A 24,890-nucleotide genomic window follows, 5' to 3' on the forward strand; every position below is an offset into this window, starting at 1 on the left:
TAGCTAACGTAGTTTTGGTAAAAAAGTCGAATGGAAAATGGAGAATGTGTACCGATTACACCGACCTCAACAAAGCATGCCCCAAAGACGCCTATCCACTCCCTTGCATCGACCGACTTGTCGACGGAGCGTCCGGGCACTCTATCTTCAGCTTCCTCGACGCCTATTCCGGCTACAATCAGATAAGGATGCACCCTTCCGACGAGGAGAAGACGGCATTCATCACTGAAAACGCCAACTTCTGTTACCGAGTCATGCCTTTTGGATTGAAGAACGCCGGGGCGACCTATCAGAGGTTAATGGATAAAGTATTCGAGGGACAAATCGGTCGAAACATCGAGATCTACGTGGACGATATGGTGGTCAAGTCCAATTCTCTCACCGAGCACATCACGGACCTAGCCGAAATCTTCGGCGAACTCCGCAAGCACAACATGAGGCTAAACCCCGAGAAGTGTACTTTTGGGGTCAAGGGAGGCAAATTCTTAGGCTTTATGCTATCAGCAAGAGGCATAGAAGCGAACCGAGACAAATGCCAGGCCGTGCTGAACATGAGAAGCCCAAGCAATCTCAAGGAATTGCAACGCCTCTCTGGGAGACTAGTCGCCTTATCCCGATTTCTCCCACGGTTAAGCGACAAAATTAGCCCGATGACAAAGCTCATGCGGAAGGCGTCGGCCTTCTCGTGGGATGAACACTGCGAAGCAGCTTTCACAACCTTGAAGACGACTTTGGCGACACCCCCGACCCTTACGAAGCCTGACCCTCTCAGCCCAATACTGGTATATTTGGCCGTGTCAGAGGAGGCGATCAGCTCGGTTCTGGTGCAGGAAAGAGAAGGCAACCAAGCTCCCGTGTATTTTGTCAGCCGACTGCTACAAGATTCAGAAACTCGATACCAATTGATCAAAAAAGTGGCGCTCGGCCTAGTACACACTTCCCGACGCCTACGCCATTATTTCCAAAGCCACCGAGTTGTTGTGCACACCGACTGCCCCGTCGCTAAGGTGTTAAGGAAGCCCGAACTTGCCGGAAGAATGATGGCCTGGTCGATAGAACTCTCGCAGTTTGACATCACCTTCAAACCGAGGGGACCGATCAAGGCTCAGTGTTTGGCCGACTTTATAAATGAACTTCACCCACAGGGCCAATTCGAGGAACCATGGTGGACCCTCCATGTGGACGGATCCTCAAACAGCCAGGGGAGCGGGGCAGGAGTGATCCTAGAAGGGCCGAGAGGGATAACATTGGAACAATCCCTGCGCTTCCGGTTCAAAGCCTCGAACAACCAAGCCGAATACGAAGCTTTATTGGCAGGGTTAAGACTGGCCGAGGACATGGGTGCATCAAAAGTCAAATGTCGAACCGACTCCAAAGTGGTGGCCGAGCAAGTTGGTGGAAGCTTCCAAGTAAAGGATCACAGCATGATGAAGTATTATCACGCTTATCAAAAAATAAAAGCGGGCTTTCAGGAGGTGTCGGTGGAGCACATTCCACGCGAAGACAATGCCCGTGCCGACCAGTTGGCTCGGCTCGCCGCAACCAAAAAGTCGGGGCACTTGAGAACGATAATCCAACAAGAGATCGACCGCCCCAGTGTCGACGCAGAAGTGGTGTCAAACGTCAATGCCGGATACGCCGATCAGGACGATTCTCAAGACTGGCGAGCCGAAATAAAAGAGTTCCTTGCGAATGGAAACACGCCGACTGATCCATCCAAAGCCAAACGGCTAAGAACCCAAGCCGGCAGATATGTTGTCATCGCCGACCAGTTGTACAAACGCGGTTTCTCTACCCCGTTACTCAAGTGCCTAAACTCCGCCGAGGCTGATTATGTGACGAGAGAAGTGCACGAGGGTATATGTGGACTGCATTCGGGAGCGAGGACAACCGTTTCCAAACTCCTATGAGCCGGGTACTATTGGCCGACCATGAACACCGACTGCGCTATGTTCGTAAAGAAGTGCCTACCGTGTCAAAAGCATGGCAATTTGGCCCATCAGCCGGCCGAACAATTACATTGCATTCCCCCAGCATGGCCGTTCGCCACTTGGGGTGCCGATATACTTGGACCTTTCCCGGTCACCAAGGGCCAATGCAAATTCCTCATCGTTGCCGTCGACCTGTTCACCAAATGGATCGAAGCCGAACCCTTGGCGTGTATCTCGGCCCATCAAGTCCAAAAGTTTCTATGGAGGAATATTATCACCCGTTTCGGTGTCCCACGCACTCTTCTGACCGACAACGGCCTGCAATTTACCGACCGAAAACTAAACGAGTTCCTAGCCGGCTTAGGAGTGCAGCACAAGGTCACATCGGTCGAACACCCGCAAACGAATGGTCAGGCCGAGTCAGCCAACAAGGTCATCCTCTCAGAACTAAAGAAACGTTTAGGGGAAGCAAATGGAGCATGGGCCGAGCAGCTACCCGAGGTGTTATGGGCATACCGATGCACCCCCCAGTCAACCACGCAAGAAACACCTTTCCGGTTGGTCTATGGATCCGACGCGATGATCCCAGTGGAAATCGGAGAACCGTCCTTCCGCCGAGCCCACTTTGATGAAGCAAGCAACGAAGCCGAACTCCGAACAAACTTGGACACGGTAGAAGAGGTTCGTGACCGAGCGCTAGTCGTGGCCGAGGCCACCAAGCAACGCTACAAGCGAAGATTCGACAGCAGGGTGAAACCAAGAGAATTTCGAGAAGGAGATCTCGTTTGGAGAGCCACAGGTGAAGCAAGAAAAGATCCGAGACAGGGGAAGCTCGCCCCAAATTGGGATGGACCATTCCGCATCCGACACAACCTAAACAATGGAGCTTTCAAGCTAGAATACCTATCAGGAGAACCTATTCCTAGGACTTGGAATTCGACACACTTAAAGATGTATTACAGCTGATGTAATGGTGCACTCTTTTCCTTGACCGACTATTTTTTCCCTAGGGAGGGTTTTTGGGTCGGCAAGGTTTTTAACGAGGCACTTCATTAATAAAAGTTCAGAATTCTTCATATTGTTTTTATATTATGTCTAGGCCGAGCACTACACCCAAATACGACGAGGCCGAGCAACACTCGGTCGACGACAACAAAGTGAACTCGTGCCTAACAGGTTTCCCTCCCGAGTACCCTCCTCGGCTAAGGACGTACCTAGGCCGAGCACTATCCCCAACCACGATGAGGCCGAGCAATACTCGGCCGGCGGCAACAAAGTGAACTCGTGCCTCAGGTTTCCCTCCCGAGTACCCTCCTCGGCTAAGGACGTACCTAGGCCGAGCACTATCCCCAACCACGACGAGGCCGAGCAATACTCGGCCGGCGGCTACAAAGTGAACTCGTGCCTAACAGGTTTCCCTCCCGAGTACTCTCAGCCCAATACTGGTATAAAATCTAAATAATAATAAATATTCATTATATATTTAATATTAAAAATACAAACTATATTAGATTAGATTATAAAGACAAATCTTATGTAATTCAAATTAGATTAGCTAATAACGATGGAAACACCACTTATTTTGCTGTGTATGTGACCTGAATAGTGAATACTGAAGTTCCGTGGAGAGTTTCTTTGCTATTCTTCATTTCAACCCTGAGCTCTTTGCAGTTAGCGCCACTCTTGTATTGTATCTCTCTCTGTGGCCGCTGCAACCCTCAAACAGAATGAATCGCCGCGTGAAGCTTTCCCTCTTGAACGCGCTCTTAAGAATCAGACACCCTTTTCGCCAATCCCCAATTACTCCCTTCATTCCGCCGACCCACGTCGCGTCCACCTTAAAGTTTCACTCTTTTTCAAACATCCCGAACACCCATTTCGCGATTCGGTGTAATCGGAGGAGTTTGAGTGGTGGGTCTGGCGAGTTGGATCACACGAAGGAGGTGGACAGCATCAACCTCAAGTTCGCGGAAGCCAGGGAAGAGATAGAGATGGCGTTGGAGTCCAAAGACACTGTTTATTTCGACGAAGAAGCTGAGTGTGCACGTGCCGCCGTCAACGAGGTTTTGAGCATGTTTGAGGGGTTGTTGGCTAAGTTGCCAGAGGGGGAAAAAGGGGCTTTGCAGAGGTCTATGGGTCTCAAAATTGAACAATTGAAGGCTGAAATTCGACAATTGGATGAGTAATTGGTTAGTTTGCTTGTGACTTGTGCTGGTCAATTTTTTTAAGAATGTATGACACACACCATCATTTTAGGGTGTTTTATTGGCTGTAGTTTTGAATAAACCCATTGGAAGCCAAGCCAACTCTTCACTACTTATTTGTGAGGACTTACTACTATGTTCTATGGTTCTTTTCATTTAAAGGGATTTTGATGTTGTTATTCTTGGGTTTGCACTTGTTTAATGGTTTATTAAGATTTTTATTTAAAGGAGACTGATAGCGCAAGGAGACTTTGATTGAGAAACCTATCTCTACATACAACCTTATAAGGTTTAGTCTCATAATATGAGTTGACTTTCCCTAAAGCAATAAAGTGAAAAAGCTATCTTGTATCTGATTTCTGTTGATTGTCTCAACGTTTCTTCAATTGACTTAAATTATGAATTATTGGTGATTGATAACTTTTTCTTTGGCGTAATTCCATCTTTTTTATGATTAATAATACGAATAAAACGAGATGTTTAGTAAGTCATAATTGTTGGTAGTAAGCGATATGGCTCTTGACAAGACATTGCGCTACATTACTAGCATTGCGAAACTTTATTTAGTGCTGATAATGCATTATTTGAATTCAAAAGCGGGCCCTCAAATAGGGTGTTGTATACCTCATAGTTAATAGTGAGCAATAGGGCTTCACACTGTTTGAGCTCATGACGACTAGATCCTCTTAGATTTTTAAAATCCGAAGTCACCATAAACCTAAAGCCTCCTATGCTTCTTAAGCATACATATTAATTCTCACAACTGCCCAATGGTGGCTGCCACTGCTTGTAGAGTCAATGGTCAGGTTGAGCTCTTCTTTTCCTTCTAAGTCAATTACCTTTGTTTCTGTTGCAAGACACATTCCTTCTAAACAATAAATGAATCATCTCCTAATTTGAAAACTAGTTTTATTTAAAATAAAATTCTCATAGTAAATGTTCAAGCCTAGTGTGTAGAATAAGTTTTTGCTTGGAGACTGGCGGATATGTATTCAATGTATATGTTAACCATATTTTATAATAGCTGCACTAGTGGAGCTCCTTGTTGCTACATGTGATCCACTCACTTTAATTAACTATTCTATAGGTCTTGAGTTTTAGGATTGAAATGAACCAGAAAATTCTACAGGAAAATGCTGACCTGATTTGAGGAGGCTCAAAATATCAGGCAAAAACTCGAATGTGGAGGTCTGCTACTCTGTTGAGCATGATGAATGGAGGTCGTGACACCTATCAAGACATCAATGCTCAAGTAGAAATTTCAATAGAGTAACAAGATCTCAGGATGAAGAAGATTCTTATCTGTGAAGGGTGTTCTAGTATTTATAAGTGTGGGATAATAAAGGTGGTTATCAACTAGTATGGAAGGTTATCATTTCAGCTTGAAAGTTTGTGAGCCCTTAGATGTCTACAAGTTTGGCCTTGGATCAACTGTCAAGGTTGACCCCATTGTTTTCCCAAGATGTCTGATGAGACAAAGTACTGGCTGATGTGGCAAGTGATGTTCTTTGATGCTTCTGAAGGTGTATTACCTTTACCTCTTAAATGCGTGATTAAACCAACCACATAATGAGTGTTCACGTGGGAGAGATTGTTAGGTGGATCCAAGACCACCTGAAGCAACTTGGCTCCAAGCTGGGTTGTCTCAAAGGCTTTCATTGAACTGACGCATCTTGACCATGGTAGAGATACTTCCCTGATCGTTATTGTGACGTGCAGGTCATCAGTATGTATCTACACGCTGTCAATTGCTCACCATATGAGACATATGTACGTGGGAACAATAATTTGTAATTCTTGGAGACACACAAGTTGGGCTTTTACTATTCTACTATGCCCTTTTTTTTACTGAGTATCTTTTTTTAGAGGCAATCTTGTTCTAGCCACTAACGAAAACTATATGTGGACACCTCTGTTAACATAGATTCAAATATTAGTTAGCGACACTGTAAGAGACTAGTTCCTTTTGCCAGACCCAACTCCGTCTGGTCTATATCTTTGTTATAGGAACGAAGGTGTTGGGTCCTGCTTGATATATTTTGAACAGATAAAGCAAGAATATTTTTTCAGAGGTTGTTTTATGGTTAGTATGTTAGAGGAATGCTTGCAGCAGAAAATGTAAAATATAAGAATGAATATACTTATATCATATAAATGATTATGTATTAGGTAATGACCACTTGATGTTAATTTGAGATGAAAAGGTTAGAATATTGTTCTAGAACTATAGATATTTCTTTTGAACTGATAGCCATTTAAGTTCACATTTAGGAGGAATTATTACGGGCAGGATTGTGGAATCAGAATATCAAAATAAGCTTTCTGTATTTGTCGTAGTTCCATTGATAAGATAGAAAACGAAGTTAAAAAAAGAATTGAGTGTAATCCCTTTAATTATGTTCCCGGATGAATCCGTTTTCTTAAATATGCATTCCTAGATATAGTTAGTTACTTTATACTTTATAGTCTAAACATGAAGGAACAAATAGTAGACTTGAGACAGGGTATTGTGCATAATTAGGAGATGCCAACATGTTGATAAATTTATCATTTGCAGAATTGCAGGTAAAAAATGCCCTTACAAAATCGACAGAGCGTCCCACGCACATGAACGAAAGATTTTTAATTTGATTAATCTTCAAAGAATCAATTCACAACCATGTCATCAACCACAAACCAAAGCGCCGCTATGGAAGGCAATCTAGTGTCTGCTAAAGCATGGAAGAAGGATAGGGCAGCATGACTTTGTTTCCTTTTTGTCTCCAACACGCTGCAATCTTGGCCCCCACACTTGAACCTCTCCATTAGGCTCATGGATTTGTAAACCTCACGGCCCATTCTTTAAATTTAATGGTGCGCGTTCTAAGAATATTAATTAAAAAATTAATAAAGAATACTTTATTAGAATTTATGGTTAAAAAAATGTTAGTGTTTGGAGTGAGACCTAATCTTAATGGTGTAACAATCCAAAGTTCCAAGGTTATTATTACTACTTCAAAATGTCTCATGTTGTCGAAGATCTTTAGTTTGCTCACCGATAGTCTTAGGCCAAAATGTCTCATGACCGTCTCAACTCACCTAATAACCCTCTCCTATGTGAACAAGTGTTACAACTTACAAGCCCAGTGTAACTGCATTTATGATTAATGTCTCAGCATTGAAATACCTTATCGCATCACTTAAAGGTTATTAATCCCTCCTTTTTTTTTTCATTGATATTTAAGATTATGTAGAATAATTAAGAAAATAATTGATATTTAAATTTTTAAAGTATTTATTACCTATTTTTTAAAGTGACACATTGTTCACTTTTCTAAAATCAATGACTTATTAATTTTGTTTTTCATTTTTACCTTTAATAATTAATGTATGTTTATGGATCAATATGTCTATTCATTTTTTAATGTACCTATTTCTTCTCTAACCACCAAAAGAATATAACAGAAAAATATGTAATAAATACTTTGAAAAACTAAAATATCAATCATTTTCTTAATTATTGTATATAACTTTAAACGTCAATGAAAAAAAATGGAAGGAGTAATAATTTGTTTACACTTAAATTTAGGAATTACGGCTTAAGTCCATCTCTTTTATCCTCTTCATTTATAAGTAACTTCTTTACTTTTTCTATTAAGAGTATACATAACAACTCTCTTCATGTATAAACGACAACAAGATATAGACAAATTAATTCATTAATAAGAGAATTGTTCCTAAAAGAATCTTAAAGTGATCACACTGACACCCCTATATATTACCATTATAGGGTTTGGGGCTGTATGAACTTAACTATGATTAGAATACATGCTCATAGCATTCAAAATAATTTCTTGTACCTCACAATAAGATTTTTGGTAACATATACACAACATATATGCCTATTTCCTTTGTTTTCTTTTGACTCTTAATATAAGACCCAATACACTTTGCATACCCCTGCTCCATTCTCTAGTTAGGGTTTTTATACTACTTAGTGCAAATATGCTTATTATATACTTGATTGGATAAACATTTAAACTTGTACACTAAAACAAACCACTAATTTAAAAAAAAATAAAGCTAATAAAATAATAGATACATGTTCCTTGTGTAGTTCACTGCGGAGTTTAGAGGCCTAGGTTTGTCTTTGATTGCTTGAGTCCAGCTTCTTATCTTAATGGATTCACCTTGTCCTATCAGAATATGCCACATAATTCAATTATAAAATAATACATGAGCTATTGTTACAGTAGGCATGGCAACAGGGCACCCGCCCCCGCCCTGCAAATTTAAACTCTCCCGCTCCTGATACTCACCGGGGATAAAATCTGGGTCCTTATCCCCACCCCTGGTGGCGAGGTTCGAGTTTTCCCGCCCCGCCTCGCCCCCGCCCCCCGCCCCCGTCTCCCGCTCCCGCTCCTATTTTTTTTCTTCTTTTTTCTTTTAAATAAATATGAACAATTTAAAAAAATAAAAGAAAAGTAAAATAATATAAATTTTTACATATAAATATTTATAATTTTTGGTTTATATATATAAAAATAATTTTTTAATTATATTATTAAGCGGGGCGGGGGAGGGGGCGGGTATGGTGGCGGGGTGGATATTAACATCCCCGTCCCCGCACCCGATTTTATCAATCAGGAAAAACCCTAACCCAAACTCGAACCCGATAAACACGAATTTTCCCCATCCAAATCGGCCAGGTTCAGGCAAGTACCCACGGGGCGGGTTAGATTGTCATGCTTATGCTACACCATAATTAATCATAATGCAATTCAAATAAAAAAATTATTTTGGAAAATGGGAACTACTTTTTGTATTCACAATTGTTAAACAATACTAAATGTTGTACATGTAACGGTGAATTAAAGTAAACTTGGAATCTTTTTTTTTACGTGATTCTTTGCTACTCGAACTGCCTAGTTGCAGGGTCACATTATTTTTCCCCCCTAAATTATTTATTGTCTTTGATCATCGTTATTTAATTTGGCGTAACCCCAAAAAGGGGAAAAGAAGGCGAAATGTGTGTTCTTTAGTTTGATTATATGTAAGATGTAATTATGATACACGTAAAATGTGAAGATCTTGCTTTACACTATACGTTATAGGAGGGACATGCACATTATCAGAACAGTTTTCACAAATAACTGTACCATTTTGCTAGCTAGCTTAGACCAATCCATAGACCATTGAGTCAATGATATACTTTAACCTTAACAAATGCAAAAAAAAAAAAAAAAAAAAACGCTTCAATTTTCCTTTACATGTATACTTTATAGTGGAGAATGCATGGACTCGATCATCTTAAATTTATATAGCAATTTTTTTGAAATATTTTTCAACTATTTTCAAACTTCAACTTAGATTCAATTTTCAATAATGTGACAAAGGTAATCAGTTAAGCCTCTTCATTTTTACTATTTATAATTTGAGATCAAGATCTAGTTTTATTTGTATTTTACTTTTAATGTGAACTTGTGTTGAGGATGTAATACACAATATATAACCATATTGAGAGTTCTCAAAGAAATTAGTAATTGACTCTTACATGTAATCATGCCTTATTTTAATTTAAACTTTTTATAAAAAAAGAAAATTCAAATTTTGTTACCAAAAAAAAATATTAACACTTAACTTGTTTTGGAATGAAATTAGAGGCAGTTACTATGAAACTAACATATCATGAGATTGACGACTAAAATTGTTAAATAAGTCGATCAAACTTAATTCATCCACTTTTGTGTTACTAAAAAATGGGTTGAATTAAATTTGTATTTCATCGAGTTAAAAATTAACTTAACTCTATTTGTGGTAGGTTGAGAATTGAATTGTTAAAAAAATTATAAATTATTTTTATTTAATTTTTCCTAAATTTTCTTTAAATTTTATGACCAAATATAATTAAAAATGTTGTAACATTAATAATGAATTAAATGATTCAAGTGAAGCACAAACTTAATAATCAACAATAAAATAAATCTATTAATAACATTAAAATAACTTTACAATATAGTCACAAAATAATTTAATAACTAACAATAAAATAAGTATATAATAAAATTACAAATAAATCTAATTAAGTAAATAAATCACAAATAAAATAAATATCACCAACAAAAAAAAAAGAGATAACACAACAAGTCAACCAAACCCAACTCACCATTTAACTTATTGAGTTTAGGGTTTAATCAAACCTATTTGGATAGATTATTGGAGTTAATTTATTGAGTTCTACCCATTTTGATACCTGTGCTCATGCTAGCCAAAAACAATGTAAGTGTAACAACTATAACAAGGCTATAGTGAAAAAAAATTAATTAATTAATTATTTTTTTAAACAAATATAAAATAATAAATAAATTGTTACAGTGCATAAATATTATTTTAGTATGTTAATAAAATTTTATTTCAAAATTACGAAATAATGAATAAATTGTTATAGAAAATAAAACTATCTGAATTATTTTTTAAAAGTTAATTTTTATAAAAAAAATAACTTTCATTAAATAGATTCTTTTAATTTTATTTATAATTAAAATTATTTCAATAAGTTAATTTAACAAATTTCATCTTTCATATAATTAGCATTTATTTTTCCCAAACATTTTATGAACACGGTTGATGACCGAATTAATATAGTTATTGCCAATAATAAAAATTCAAAATGTTATGAAAAATGAACAATTGTACTATACTGAATCATAGTTACCATTCCAAAAGGTTCTCGATTCTAAAATTTTGCGACATTTATGAGAGATAAGCCTCGTGGAGCTGAATATGATAGAAAACAGTCAAAACCTAAAGCTTAATAAAACCCTAATCGTTACCTGTGCCCTAATTTATTCCAAAACCTTCTCTCTGTCATGTGACACTCAATTTTCTTTTGCACCACTCCCAAAACAAACCCACCTTCTCCTCCTCCTCGGTAACCAAATCACTCTAACCTTTCTTAATTAAATCTTCAAAACATTAATCACACAGTTAAAAAGTAAAACTTGGAAAATTTACAGTACCAATTTGGCCCCTCCCACGTAGGAATTCCTCTATGACTATGCAAGTAGCCAAGTACTAGTAGTTTGCTTAAAACCAAGGCCACGCAAAGAAAAAGACATTGAAATTGTTTTGGTTACTCTACCCTTTTAACCTTTCACAATCTCCCAAGCTGCCTCACTCATCAAAGTGTTCTTTGTGTTCCCAATAAGGCAATTTTACTGTGTGTGCCATGGACACATTTGCACATAAACACACAGCTCTGAATCTCTTGCATTGTCCCAATCCCAGCCCTTACCACCAGGATTCAGATAGAGGCAACTTATCCGCAATGCCTAATTTTGTCACATTCATGCAACTACTGTTTTGCATTTCGTAGGTCCTTCATGAATTCATCCAGGCTATTTTGTCCTTTTAGACATTCATTCATGAGGACTGATATTTACACCGACGTTGTTCTCACATAGTCACATGCCTACCAAATTTTCACTCATCAATATACATCACTTTATTTTTAAACTATTGTTAGTGTAATTCTTTAATCAGAATTTGAATATTACATTAATAATATGCATACTTATGTTATACAGATATCTAAGACAATTTTAATTATAATCAAAGAACAAAATCAATAACATTCAAGAAATTGTATCCAAGTTTTTTCCTTATTTTTAATGGTCCCCCTGTGAGTACTCAAAAAATGTTTTGTAATAAACATTTAGTTTGGCATTAATAATACATGAATTTAGCACTTAAAAATAATTCTCTTCCTCCTCTGCTTAAAGTATTTTTATCATCATCAATTTTAAGTCATATGAATATAGATATTTGGCTAGCAATTTTTATCAATAATGTTATGTAGTTTACAGAACTTATCAATGGTGTGAGAATTTTGGTCTGTTTGATAAGTCAGTGACTACAGCAGGTGCAAGAACAAACAGGGAAGCCCCACTCCTCCCTAAATAGTAAGATAATGAAAGGGTAAGGGAGAGTGTCTGTGTCAGCGAGTGATTGGAGAACAATTGAAATTTTGTAAACTGCCAACATTGTCCCAATTCATAGACTCCCTATAATACTATATACTACTTGCTAAATAATGGAGGTCAAATTGGTACATGCACACAACAACGTATACAGCCAAAGCAATTAAATAAAAAACTATACTAACTATTTAATGAAAAAGAGAAACTGGGAGGGTAGGTTTTCAAAGTGCATTGAACTAAAAAAAAGCTCAGCCACCGCACTACCACCATTGAGCTAAACTCCTTTGTTATTATTACCTGTAAGCAGTCACGCGAATCATGGAAACCAACAATGGTGCATGCACTACAAGTGCCAGAACTTAGACGGCTATGCACCATTTCCACCACCATTAGCATAACATCACAAGTACTGGAACAGCCGCACAGTAAGCATCATCATCAGAAGCCTGGCTTTGTACTAACATTTGGTAGCAGAGAGAGTAGACCAACTTTTTGGTAAGAGAGAAATGGGTTGCACTCTTCATTGTCCAATCTTCCTTCTTAAAGATACATGATACAGTCTCTTTTTGTTTCACATGCTACTATTGAAAACTTTAGTGTGAAACTTAAGCAATAGAAACCCTCTTTCACATGCATTTGGTCACATAGAGTGGACTTTAATCAACTTCAGCTTCACCAATCACCATCTTCAATAGCTGGAAGACTGACATAGTGACCTTAAAACCAACCAATACTTCATTAGACCAAGTTCTGAATCTCCAAAACCAGGTCATTTTCATTATCCAAATGGAAAATATTGCTCCCTATAGTTTTACCACTTTGTTATTTTCCTTGCTATTCTTCTGCCTCTCCCTGACAAAGATAGGAGTCACTTGTCTCTCACCTGATGGACAAGCCCTTCTTGCTCTTCTATCTGCAGCAGGTCCTGCTGCAAAATCATCACCTTCTGTTCTCTCCTCATGGAATCCATCAAGCTCAACACCTTGTTCATGGAAAGGCATCACTTGCTCCCCACAAAGTAGAGTCATTTCCCTCTCTATTCCAGATACTTTTCTAAACCTCTCCTATTTACCTCCTCAGCTCTCCTCTTTATCAATGTTGCAACTTCTCAATCTCTCTTCCACCAATGTCTCTGGCTCCATTCCACCCTCTTTTGGTCAACTCACCCATCTTCAGCTGCTGGACCTCTCCTCAAACTCTCTCACTGGTTCCATACCTGCTGAACTTGGAAGACTCTCCTCACTTCAATTCCTTTTCTTGAACTCCAACAGAATGACAGGAAGCATTCCTCAACATCTTGCTAATCTTACTTCACTTGAAGTTCTCTGCCTCCAAGACAATCTTCTTAATGGCTCAATCCCATCACAGTTAGGCTCTTTGACTTCTCTGCAGCAGTTTAGGATAGGGGGCAATCCATACCTCACTGGACAAATCCCATCACAGTTGGGACTACTCTCCAACCTCACCACTTTTGGTGCAGCTTCCACTGGACTTTCTGGTGCCATTCCCTCTACATTTGGTAACTTGATCAATCTACAAACTCTAGCACTTTATGATACTGAAATTTCCGGCTCAATACCACCAGAACTTGGGTTGTGTTCTGAGCTGAGAAATCTGTATCTACACATGAATAAGCTCACTGGCTCTATCCCTCCTCAATTGAGCAAGTTGCAAAAACTTACTAGCTTGCTACTTTGGGGCAATGCCATAACCGGTCCAATCCCAGCAGAGCTTTCCAACTGTTCATCACTTGTTATATTTGATGTCTCTTCTAATGATCTCTCTGGTGAAATACCTGGGGATTTTGGGAAGCTGGTGGTTCTGGAACAGCTTCATCTATCAGACAATTCACTCACAGGTAAAATACCATGGCAGTTAAGCAACTGCACCAGCCTTTCCACTGTTCAGCTTGACAAGAATCAGTTATCAGGTACAATTCCATGGGATTTAGGCAAATTGAAGGTTCTGCAGAGTTTTTTCCTTTGGGGTAATTTAGTGTCTGGAACCATTCCATCCTCTTTTGGAAACTGCACAGAACTCTATGCACTTGACCTTTCAAGGAACAAGCTGACAGGTTCGATCCCAGAAGAGATTTTCAGCTTGAAGAAGCTGAGTAAGCTTCTGCTTCTGGGAAATTCATTAACAGGAAGGTTGCCACCAAGTGTTGCTAATTGCCAGTCTTTAGTGAGGCTGAGGGTTGGAGAGAACCACCTTTCAGGACAGATTCCTAAAGAGATAGGCCAATTGCAGAATCTTGTGTTCCTTGACTTGTACATGAATCACTTCTCTGGAAGCATACCAGTGGAGATTGCCAATATCACAGTTCTTGAACTGTTAGATGTGCACAACAACTACCTCACTGGGGAAATTCCATATGTGATTGGGGAGCTTGAAAATTTGGAGCAGCTTGATCTCAGTAGAAACAGTTTGACAGGTGAAATTCCTTGGAGCTTTGGAAACTTAAGCTATTTGAACAAGCTCATCCTCAATAACAACTTACTGACAGGATCAATCCCAAAATCCATTAGAAATTTGCAGAAGCTAACTCTACTGGATTTGAGTTACAACAACCTCTCTAGTCGCATACCCCCTGAGATTGGTCTTGTTACAAGCTTAACCATCAGTTTGGACTTGAGCTCAAATGCGTTTACAGGAGAAATCCCGGACTCAGTGTCTGCTTTGACACAGTTGCAATCACTTGATCTTTCTCATAATATGCTTTATGGAGGAATTAAGGTTCTGGGGTCTCTCACTAGCCTCACTTATCTCAATATCTCCTACAACAACTTCTCAGGTCCTATCCCAGTAACTCCATTCTTCAGAACTGTATCTTCTAATTCATATCTTCAGAATTCCCATCTTTGTCAGTCCATTGATGGAACAACATGTTCTTCAAGTCTGATACGAAAAAATGGTTTAAAATCTGCAAAAACCATCGCTGTGATCGCAGTCATTCTAGCCTCGGTTACTATAATTATCATTTCATCCTGGATTCTAGTAACTCGTAAGCATGGATACACGGCTGAAAAAACTTTGGGGACTTCAGGTTCCACATCAGGAGCTGAAGACTTCTCTTATCCTTGGACTTTCATCCCATTTCAGAAAGTAAACTTCGGCATAGATAATATCTTGGATTGCTTGAAGGATGAAAATGTGATTGGAAAGGGTTGCTCAGGTGTTGTGTACAAGGCTGAGATGCCAAATGGGGAGTTGATAGCAGTGAAGAAGCTTTGGAAAGCAAGCAAAGCAGATGAAATTGTGGATTCTTTTGCTGCAGAGATTCAGATTCTCGGGTACATTCGGCATAGGAACATTGTGAGGCTCCTAGGTTATTGTTCTAACAGGAGCACTAATCTTCTTCTCTATAACTACATCCCAAATGGTAATCTGCGACAGCTTTTACAAGGGAACAGGAACTTAGACTGGGAAACAAGATACAAGATTGCCGTTGGATCTGCTCAAGGTCTAGCTTACCTTCATCATGATTGTGTCCCTGCAATCCTCCATAGAGATGTCAAGTGCAATAACATACTCCTAGACTCCAAATTTGAGGCATATCTGGCAGATTTTGGTCTTGCAAAGCTAATGCATTCACCAAATTATCATCATGCAATGTCCAGAGTTGCTGGTTCATATGGTTATATTGCCCCAGGCAAGTGTACTTGGCTTTCTTTACTTTTTTTTTTTTTTTACCTTGTTTAAATTCTTACATCCTTTACATAATTTACAAAATCAATGCCCTTAGATTTGTTGTCTTAGTTATAGTATTATAGGACATCTAAAGTAGGAACAATGTGCACAAATTCAGTTCAAGTTCAGGAATATCCATTTAAATTCTAACCATGTTTTTATCACCAATGCAGAATATGGTTACTCCATGAACATAACAGAGAAGAGTGATGTCTATAGTTATGGGGTGGTTTTACTAGAGATACTAAGTGGGCGTAGTGCTGTTGAATCCCATGTTGGAGATGGCCAACACATAGTGGAGTGGGTGAAGAGGAAGATGGGAAGCTTTGAACCAGCTGTATCAATACTAGACACAAAGCTCCAAGGTCTACCAGATCAAATGGTGCAAGAGATGCTTCAAACGCTTGGAATTGCTATGTTTTGTGTGAACTCTTCGCCATCAGAACGCCCTACAATGAAGGAAGTGGTTGCTCTACTAATGGAGGTGAAGAGCCAACCTGAGGAGATGGGAAAGACTTCTCAACCTCTAATAAAACAGTCCTCAAATCAAAGCTGATAACCCCCTCCCCCTCTTCCTTTTTTATTATGATTCCAAATTGAAAATGGTTATTGATTGATTTTCATCTCTTCCAAGATGAAAACAAGGGTGCTGCTAATGTGGAAAAGTTGAGAGTAGGGAGCTAGAGAGGAATTGATGTTTCATTTAAACGGCTATTGTTGTACAGTTTCAGCAGTACAGATTTCAGTAATCTGCACTTTGTGATTGTGAAGTAGTATACTCGTGCTTCGCCACCTTTTACTACTGAATAACTATGCTCTTTCATTCAATTTTTCATATTGCTATTCCATGTTATTATGATTTGTTGAAAGCCTAAATGGTTGGCAAAGGGGACTCGAGTCACTCGACATGGCACCGAAAATTTGTCATTTATGCTATATAAATGGTACCAGTTTTTCTGCCTGAAATTCTGCCAATAATTTCCAGGGAAAAGGGACCTCTTTAATTAATTGATTTCATAGTAGAAAGTTAAAGTTATATTTATTTTTAAATTCAAATAAATTATGACCAAGATACATCTTAAATACAAAAAATAAAATGAGTAAAAGCCCTTATTCTTGTTGCTGACTTTATCCTCTTGATGATTTTTAATTCTGTTAAAAATTTTATTTAAGACAAGGTTTACTACAAAATAATACATGCTATTACCATTCACTGTCTGCGGATTTAAATGGTGAGTAGCTGAGTTTCCATTAAGCACCGTCTCAAGTTCTCGTAAACAATGAACATAAGCACTAGGAGAGTTTTGTTTCCTTAACTGAATTCAGTCATCTGGTTCCACACGTATCATGTTCATGCCACTTCCAAGGCCCCTCCACAAAGTAAATATACACCTATTTATTTATTTAAAAATAATAATTTATATCTTATTCTGATTCTACGTAAAATTCTTTGGCGACATTATGTCTCACATCTACAAAAGGGTACAAGAGAGAGCCGAAAGGAGTGAGGCTGACCTGACAGCAAAAATACAGAACCTCTATGGCCCATTGGTCCGAACGTCTGCTGTAGACAAAACATATGCCTTTCTTTTTTGTTATACTTTTCTGTAGAGTAAATTAATTTTTTCATCATGCGAATTGCAAAGATAATCATGAGACATTTTGGCCTGAGTCTAAAGACCTTAAATGGCTTGAGACATCTTGGAGTGCTTGTTATATGATCAAGTCGGACACAGATGCCGTGATAGTAACCTTGTGACTTTAGGATTAGCCTTCACTATAAAAAAACTAATTTTTTTTTATCATAAATTCTAATAAAATGTTGTTTACTGATTTTTTCTTATAAATATTCTTAGAACACACGCAACACTAAATTTGAAGAATGAAGTGACTAAAACATATAAAATGGACTCTGAGGCTTATAGATGCATGAGCTTTATGGAGAGAGGTTTAAGTGTGGGGGGCAAGATTACAGCGTGTTGGGAGACAAAAGGAAACAAAGCCATGCTTCCCTTTCCTTCTTCCATATCTAAGCAGACACTAGATTTTCCTTCTACAGCGAAACTTTGATTTGTCAGACAATGTTGGTCAAAAGGCAGAATCGTCATGTTCATCAGTTTGCTCTAGGAATCTCCCTTCTTATATTGTATTCATCCCCTCCAAGGACCTCCAACAGTTTGTACCATAGCAAATTTTGTCGAAACTAAAAGAACAAAATACTTTTTTTACATTGTACTTGGTAGTATAGATAAACAAGGGGAGAGAAGATAAAAGTTGGTGGGACTCGTCTTTTTTTTTCTTTTTTTTTTCTTTTTTTTTTCTTCAGTGAGTGGCTTCGAAAATGCAACCTAAGTTGTATTCAGTGAAGAACAAAATAGTATTGACAAAGATATCTCGAGCCGTGCACCACCAACTATATAGCTCTTTAAATCAATTGAATTTAGTAAATAATTGGTTGAACTATATTGAAGTGTGTTTATGTTTTCTAATTTGTCATTTTAATTGATTGAAATTCTTAAATAATCAATTAAACCATATTGGAGCGTGTTCATGCCCCTAGAGTTGTCATTTTAATCGAATGAAATTCTTAAATAATCAATTGAATTATGTTGAAATATGTTCATGTTCCTTGAGCCACCTTTTTAGTTAATTGAACTGAAAATATTCGATCGAAACACGTTATTAAAAGTGAGTAGTTTGAACTTCGAAGTTCAACTTAATATGTTCATGCCCCTTGGACAATGCCATGACTTAGTAAAAGGAGGTTGATGGCAAATGATGGACGAATGAATATGTTGTACTGAATGGGAAGTCTCAAGGGAGATGATGAGAATCCAAGGGAGAGTGAGATGATCTGCCAATTTTCTTGTAAGGGTCGTTTTTTATCCTGCAAATGATAAATGTATCAACATGTTGGCATCTCTTAATCATACACGATACCTGTCTCAAGTTTACCATTTGTTCCTTCACGTTACTATAAAGTAACTAACTATATCTAAGAATGCAGACTTGAGAATACAGATTCTTACGGGAACATAATACAAGGGATTACATTCCGAGGTTTTTTTACCTTCATTGTCTATCTTATCAATGGAACTGCAACAAATATAGAAAGCTCATCTTGATTTTCTGATTCGACAATGAAAAAGCCTTTGAGACAACCCAGCTCGAAGCCAAGCTGCTTCAGGTAGTCTCGGATACACCTTGGAATATCTCCCACATGAACACTCATTATGTGGCTGGTCTAATCACGTATTTAAAAGGTAACCTTCAAAAGCATCAAAGTACATCACTTGCTACAATACCGTGTACTTTGCCACATCACACATCTTGGTAAAACAATGGGATCCCCCTTGACAATTGATCCAATGCCAAACTTGTAAACATCTAAGAGCTCGTTACATTTCACGCTGAAATGAGGAAGCACGTGAATATCCATTCATGCTAGTTGATAACCGCCTTTATTATCCAACACTTATAAATACTACCACTTCCTTCTCAGACAAGTATCTTCATCATCCTGTGATTTTTTTACTCTCTAGGAATTTCAACTTATTATAGCATTGAAGTCTCCACAGGTGACACAACCTCCATCAATCATGCTCAACAGAGTAGCAGAGCAGTCAAACAGAGAAACCTCCACATTCGAGTGTGGGCCTGATATTTTGAGCCACCTTGGATCAGGGAAACATTTTTAAAAAAAATATTTCTCTAGTACCTTCTCTGGTTAATTAAAGTGAATGGATCACATGTAGCAGCAAGGAGCTCCAGTAGTGCAGCTATTGTGAAATATGATTCACATATAGATTGAATACATATTTGTTTCTCAATCTAGACCATAAGTATCTTCACGGGAGGCAATTTTATTCAAGTCAATAATATTCGTAACATCCTAGGATTAGCTCTCCAGTCAAAATATTAAATAAACACTAGGCTTGAACAGTTAATCTGTAAAAAAAAAAATTAAACAAAACTAGTTTTCAGATTTGGAGATGATTTATTTAATTATTGTCTACAAAGAATGTGTCTTGCAATAGAAACAAAGGTAATTGACTAAGAAGTAAAAGGAGAGCTCAAGCTGGTCCTTGACATGGCAAGCAATGACAGACACCATTGGGCGGTTCTGAGCTAATAAAAGGATCTGCTGTTCATGAGTTCAAACGGTGTGTAGCCCTGGTGTGAGCAGCCTCCTGAATTCAAATAACGCATATCAACATTAATTGAAATTTGGCAGTGCTACTAATGTATCGCAAAGTCTTGTCAAGAGCAATATCACTTACTGCTAACAATTATGAATTACTAAAAATCTTGCTTTCTTCATATTATTAACCATCAAAACACATGAAATTACGCCATAGAAAAAGTTAGCAACCACCAATAATGCATGATCTAAGTCAGTTGACCTAGCATAGCCAAAATCAACTGAAATCAGCTACAGGAGACCTATTATGATAATATTATGGGACTAAGATTAAGTTTTCATGTTAGTCAAACTTTTCTTTCTTTATCATAATATTATGAGACTAAACCATATTAAAGTTGTGGAGATAGGTTACGAGAACATCTCAATCAACTAGACTTGTAGAAAGAAATAAGAGAGACGAGGTAATATTAATGTTGTGGGTGAACGTAGCAACTCACTGTATTTCTTTATTGAATAAGAGATGGCCTTTAAATAGCCATTTTACAACGTACTGAACTAACAAGAAGATAATAAAATATCTTATCAAATCAAAACTTATCAAAAAACTATCTTATCTAATCTGAAACAAAATAACTCAAAAGATAAATCAAATAATTCCAGATAACTTAAATCGGATATCTCGGATATCTCGGATATCTCGGAATCTCTAGAAATTTAAGATTTTCCAACAAAACTCCCCCATAATCTTAAATTTTTTTTTTTTTCGATGCCTCTTCCACCAGAGCGCGATACTCCTCCGCGTACCATGGCCCCGCGAGCCACACGACGTCCAGCACCCCCGACGCCGCGGTGGCCGATGCCTCTTTTGGGACACAAAAGTACCCGTTGTTCTTTGATCCACCTCTAAACCCAGAAAATACTTCATGATGCCCAAATCGGTCATCTCAAACTCCCTCTTCATCACTTCTTTAAACTCCTCAACTAGCTCAGCTTTGCTTCCCATGAATATCAAGTCATCCACGTATAGAGCAACGAACAATATATCTCCTTTGCACTTCTTTAAATAGAGAGCATGTTCATACGGACATTGTTCATAACCATTTCTCTTGAAGTAGGTGTCTATTCTCTCATTCCATGCTCGAGGAGCTTGCTTCAAACCGTACAAAGCCTTTTTGAGCTTCAGCACTTTCTTCTCTTCACCTTTCCTCATGTACCCTAGAGGTTGCTCCACGTAGACTTCTTCCTCCAACACCCCATTCAAGAATGCTGACTTCACGTCCATTTGTTGTATCTTCCATCCATGCTGAGTTGCTAAGGACAGTAGTAATCGAATCGTTTCCATCCTTGTCACGGGTGCAAAAACTTCATCATAATCAATGCCTTTCTGCTGTTTATAACCCCTTGCCACAAGACGAGCTTTGTAGCGCTCCACTTCGCCATTTGCATTTGTCTTCCTTTTGTATACCCACTTCAAACCAATTGGCCGAGCTCCTGTGGGTAAATCTGTCAGCTTCCACGTCTCACTCTTCTCAATTGATCCGATCTCCTCATTCATTGCTTTCTTCCATCTCTCATCAAGTACCGCCTCTTCAAACTTTATATCTTCTGTTCCTGTCAATAGACACACTACATGTAACTCGTTAGTGGAGTTGTAGATGTCTTGCTCCTTTGCTTTGTACTCGGACGAGCTCGGAAAACTTGTTCTTGAATGCTTTCCGAGTACACACGCTTCACAAAACTTCTTGTCAAACTCATCACCACGCAATCCGTGCACCAACTCCTTCCTTGATAACTCGACCAAACCTCCAAAGTTTAAATGCCCAAGACGAGAATGCCTCATTATTGCTTCATCCTTCACGTCCAGCTTTAAACACTTATTTTGAATGATGTTCAGTTTCAGTTTATACATCCGATTCTTTTTCATCTTCACTCGGGCTATTAAACGATCATGCTTGTCCTTCAAATAAAGCACTCGATCCTTCATCAGAACCGAGTTGCCTTTCTCCATCATCTGCCCCATGCTCAAGATGTTGCTCTTAAGTTCGGGAACGTAGTAGACATTTCTTATTTCTCCAACTCGTCCATCCTTCTGCATAAACTTGATGGTTCCATGCCCTTTTACCGCAACCTTGGAATCATCTCCAAATGACACGAATCCAGCCTTCACCTTGATGAGTTCGTTGAAGAAACTCTCTTCTCCACACATATGATTGCTCGCCCCAGTGTCCAAATACCAGACCGAGTTGTTTAAGCAACTCGAATCAAGCTCGGCCTCTGACTTCTCATCTGAGCTTGGAAGCTCAACTGCTGATCTCTCCACGCAACTCAAGTTTAGCTCATCCTCGGAGGCACAACTCGGACGTAGCTTGGTCTCCGAGCTCTGCGTCATCATCAAAATTCCTGCTTCCTCGTCCTCTTCTTCTGTGAGAAGATTCTTCTCTTTCTCTTCACTTCGGCTTTTAGCTCGGCAATACTTTGCTATGTGACCGTATTTGCCACAGTTGTAGCAATTTGCCGATCTGCATTCCTTTGCGTAGTGGCCGAGTTTGCCACACTTATAACATTCCACCTCCGACCTCGGCTGACTTCCTTGGCTACGATCACCTCGTCATTGTCCACCTCCATGATCACCTCGTCCTTGATCACCTCGTCCTTGTCCACTTGATCTTCGGCCCTGGGTGTTCCGAGTTTCATTCAAATCAAGTTGCGCCTATAATGCTTGATCAAGAGTACCCTTCATCTTCCTCCTCCTTTGTTCGTGGGCTTCTAGTGACCCAGCGAGCTCTTCCACTGAGAGAACTGACAAGTCCTTTGACTCCTCAATTACGCATGCAATACTCTCGAAATCATCTGTTAATGATCTCAAGATTTTCTCCACAATTCTACTTGCTGGCATTGGCTCCCCATTCCTTCCGAGTTGGTTAGCCAACTTCTCCACCCGAGTTATGTACTCGGATACTTGTTCCTTATCCTCCATCTTCAAACACTCAAACTCTCCTCGGAGAGTTTGAAGTCGGATCTGTCTGACACGGTGGTTACCTCTGTGCGCAACCTCCAAGATCTTCCATGCTTCCTTTGAAGATGCAGCGTTTGCAATCTTCTCGAAGCCTGACTCATCCACGGCATTGTACAAAAAATACAAAGCCGATTTGTCCTTCACTCGTGTCTTTTCCAATGCGGCAATCTGAGCCACAGATTGGTCTTCGTCCTCCTCGGGTTCTTGAAACCCCTTCTCCACTATATCCCATAGACTTTGGGAACCCAACAGGGTCTTCATCTGTAAACACCAATTATCATAATTGGTTTTCTTTGACAGTTGTGGTACGGTCATTCCATTAACAACTTTCGCCATTACTCTCTCTTTCTTCTTTCCTCCCCTTCACAGGCGCACACTATTTTCCTCTCACACTCGGCACTCAGAGCATAAAGCTCTGATACCAATTTGTAGAAAAAAAAAAGAGAGACGAGGTAATATTAATGTTGTGGGTGAACGTAGCAACTCACTGTATTTCTTTATTGAATAAGAGATGACCTTTAAATAGTCATTTTACAACGTACTGAACTAACAAGAAGATAATAAAATATCTTATCAAATCAAAACTTATCAAAAAACTATCTTATCTAATCTGAAACAAAATAACTCAAAAGATAAATCAAATAATTCCAGATAACTTAAATCGGATATCTCAGATATCTCGGATATCTCGGAATCTCTAGAAATTTAAGATTTTCCAACAGACTCCTCACACTATCAGCAAATCCAAGATTTAGTATAACAACATCATCCCTTTAAATGAAAGGTCTTATTAAACCAATACAACAAGTGCAAACCCTGTATCGAGAATGCCAGAAGAACAACAACATAAAGCAAAAGAACTATAATAGTCAGTCCTCATTAGTCACAAATAAGTCATGAAGAGTTGGCTTGGCTTCCAATGTATTTATTCAAAACTACATCCAATAAAACATCCTAAAATGACTCTGTCAGCGACACATTCTTAAAAAATTGATCAGCTCAAGTCACAACCAAACCAACCTCTTACTCATCCAATTGTCGAATTTCAGCCTTCAATTGTTCAATTTTGAGACCCATAGACCTCTGCAAAGCCCCTCTTTCCCTCTCTGGCAGCTTAGCCAACAATCCCTCAAACATGCCCAAAACCTCATTGACGGCTGCACGTGCACACTCAGCTTCTTCGTCGAAATAAACAGTATCTTTAGACTCCAACGCCATCTCTATCTCTTCCCTGGCTTCCGCGAACTTGAGGTTGATGCTGTCCACCTCCTTCGTGTGATCCAACTCGCCAGACCCACCACTCAAACTCCTTCGATTACACCGAATCGCGAAATGGGTGTTCGGGATGTTTGAAAAAGAGTGAAACTTTAAGGTGGACGTGACGTGGGTCGGTGGAGTGAAGGGAGTAATTGGGGATTGGCGAAAAGGGTATCTGATTCTGAAGAAGGCGTTCAAGAGGGAAAGCTTCGTGCGGGGATTCATTCTATTTGTGGATTGCATCTGCCACAGAGAAATACAAGAAAGTCTCACAAAACTTTCAAGTCACGTACACAGCAACATAATTCCGATTTGATTATCTCTGTATCCACCTGCTTGAACCCCAAGGAGGAGATAGACTCTATACTCTAGTATTACTCGGACGTGGTAGTATTTTTTAAATGACTTACTGGGGCAAAACAAAATAAAAGCTACGTTATTATTATATTATTTTATATTTAAATTAAAAAATTAGTTTAGTTTTATGAAATGACAAAAGAAGTCCTCGTTAAAAATCACAAAAACTCACGCTCTGCTGGAAAACTGGTTTCGAAAAAGTTTCATGCTTGGCCGTATGGTTGATGCTGGTGTCTCGAACCATCATCTACACGAGGATGGATTGAGGTACATTACAACGCATGTTTCGGGAAGGAAACTTTAATGCTGATGGTTTGGCCAAACTAATAGTGA

General features: G+C 38.8%; 3 protein-coding genes and 1 non-coding gene across 6 annotated transcripts; 2 read left to right on the forward strand and 2 right to left on the reverse strand.

Moving 5' to 3' along the window:
* The first annotated feature begins 3,485 nt into the window (after positions 1–3,485).
* Positions 3,486–7,272, forward strand: LOC109812178 (embryogenesis-like protein). Of its 3 annotated transcripts, none has more exons than XM_020376075.3 (2): positions 3,486–4,120; positions 6,693–7,272. In XM_020376075.3, exon 1 carries the CDS (start codon positions 3,659–3,661, stop codon positions 4,115–4,117), a length of 459 nt encoding a protein of 152 aa, XP_020231664.1. In that variant the 5' UTR covers positions 3,486–3,658; the 3' UTR covers positions 4,118–4,120; positions 6,693–7,272. The 3 variants fall into 3 exon arrangements, with proteins under 3 accessions (XP_020231664.1, XP_020231666.1, XP_020231665.1); XM_020376077.3 differs by lacking the exon at positions 6,693–7,272 and adding an exon at positions 5,223–6,204; XM_020376076.3 differs by lacking the exon at positions 6,693–7,272 and adding an exon at positions 5,265–6,204.
* A 5,032-nt stretch (positions 7,273–12,304) lies between these two features.
* LOC109812175 (Leucine-rich receptor-like protein kinase family protein) lies at positions 12,305–16,556 on the forward strand. The gene is made up of 2 exons (XM_020376071.3): positions 12,305–15,745; positions 15,957–16,556. Exons 1-2 carry the CDS (start codon positions 12,880–12,882, stop codon positions 16,337–16,339), a joined length of 3,249 nt encoding a protein of 1,082 aa, XP_020231660.1. The 5' UTR covers positions 12,305–12,879; the 3' UTR covers positions 16,340–16,556.
* A 1,952-nt stretch (positions 16,557–18,508) lies between these two features.
* Positions 18,509–22,316, reverse strand: LOC145950072 (uncharacterized). The gene is made up of 5 exons (XM_083061000.1): positions 20,810–22,316; positions 19,502–19,562; positions 19,089–19,193; positions 18,774–18,879; positions 18,509–18,670 (listed from the first exon to the last, which is right to left on the reverse strand). The coding sequence occupies exons 1-5, from the start codon at positions 22,314–22,316 to the stop codon at positions 18,509–18,511; spliced, it is 1,941 nt and encodes a 646-aa protein (XP_082917126.1).
* On the reverse strand, positions 19,627–24,619 carry LOC109812177 (embryogenesis-like protein). Its single transcript, XR_014427966.1, has 2 exons — positions 23,964–24,619; positions 19,627–19,973 (listed from the first exon to the last, which is right to left on the reverse strand). It is a non-coding gene; the product is annotated as an embryogenesis-like protein (transcript).
* Between the last annotated feature and the right edge of the window lie 271 nt (positions 24,620–24,890).

This window comes from Cajanus cajan, chromosome 7 (genome assembly GCF_000230855.2).
Source record: "Cajanus cajan strain Asha chromosome 7, NIPB_CcT2T_4, whole genome shotgun sequence".
NCBI classification, from domain to species: Eukaryota; Viridiplantae; Streptophyta; class Magnoliopsida; order Fabales; family Fabaceae; genus Cajanus; species Cajanus cajan.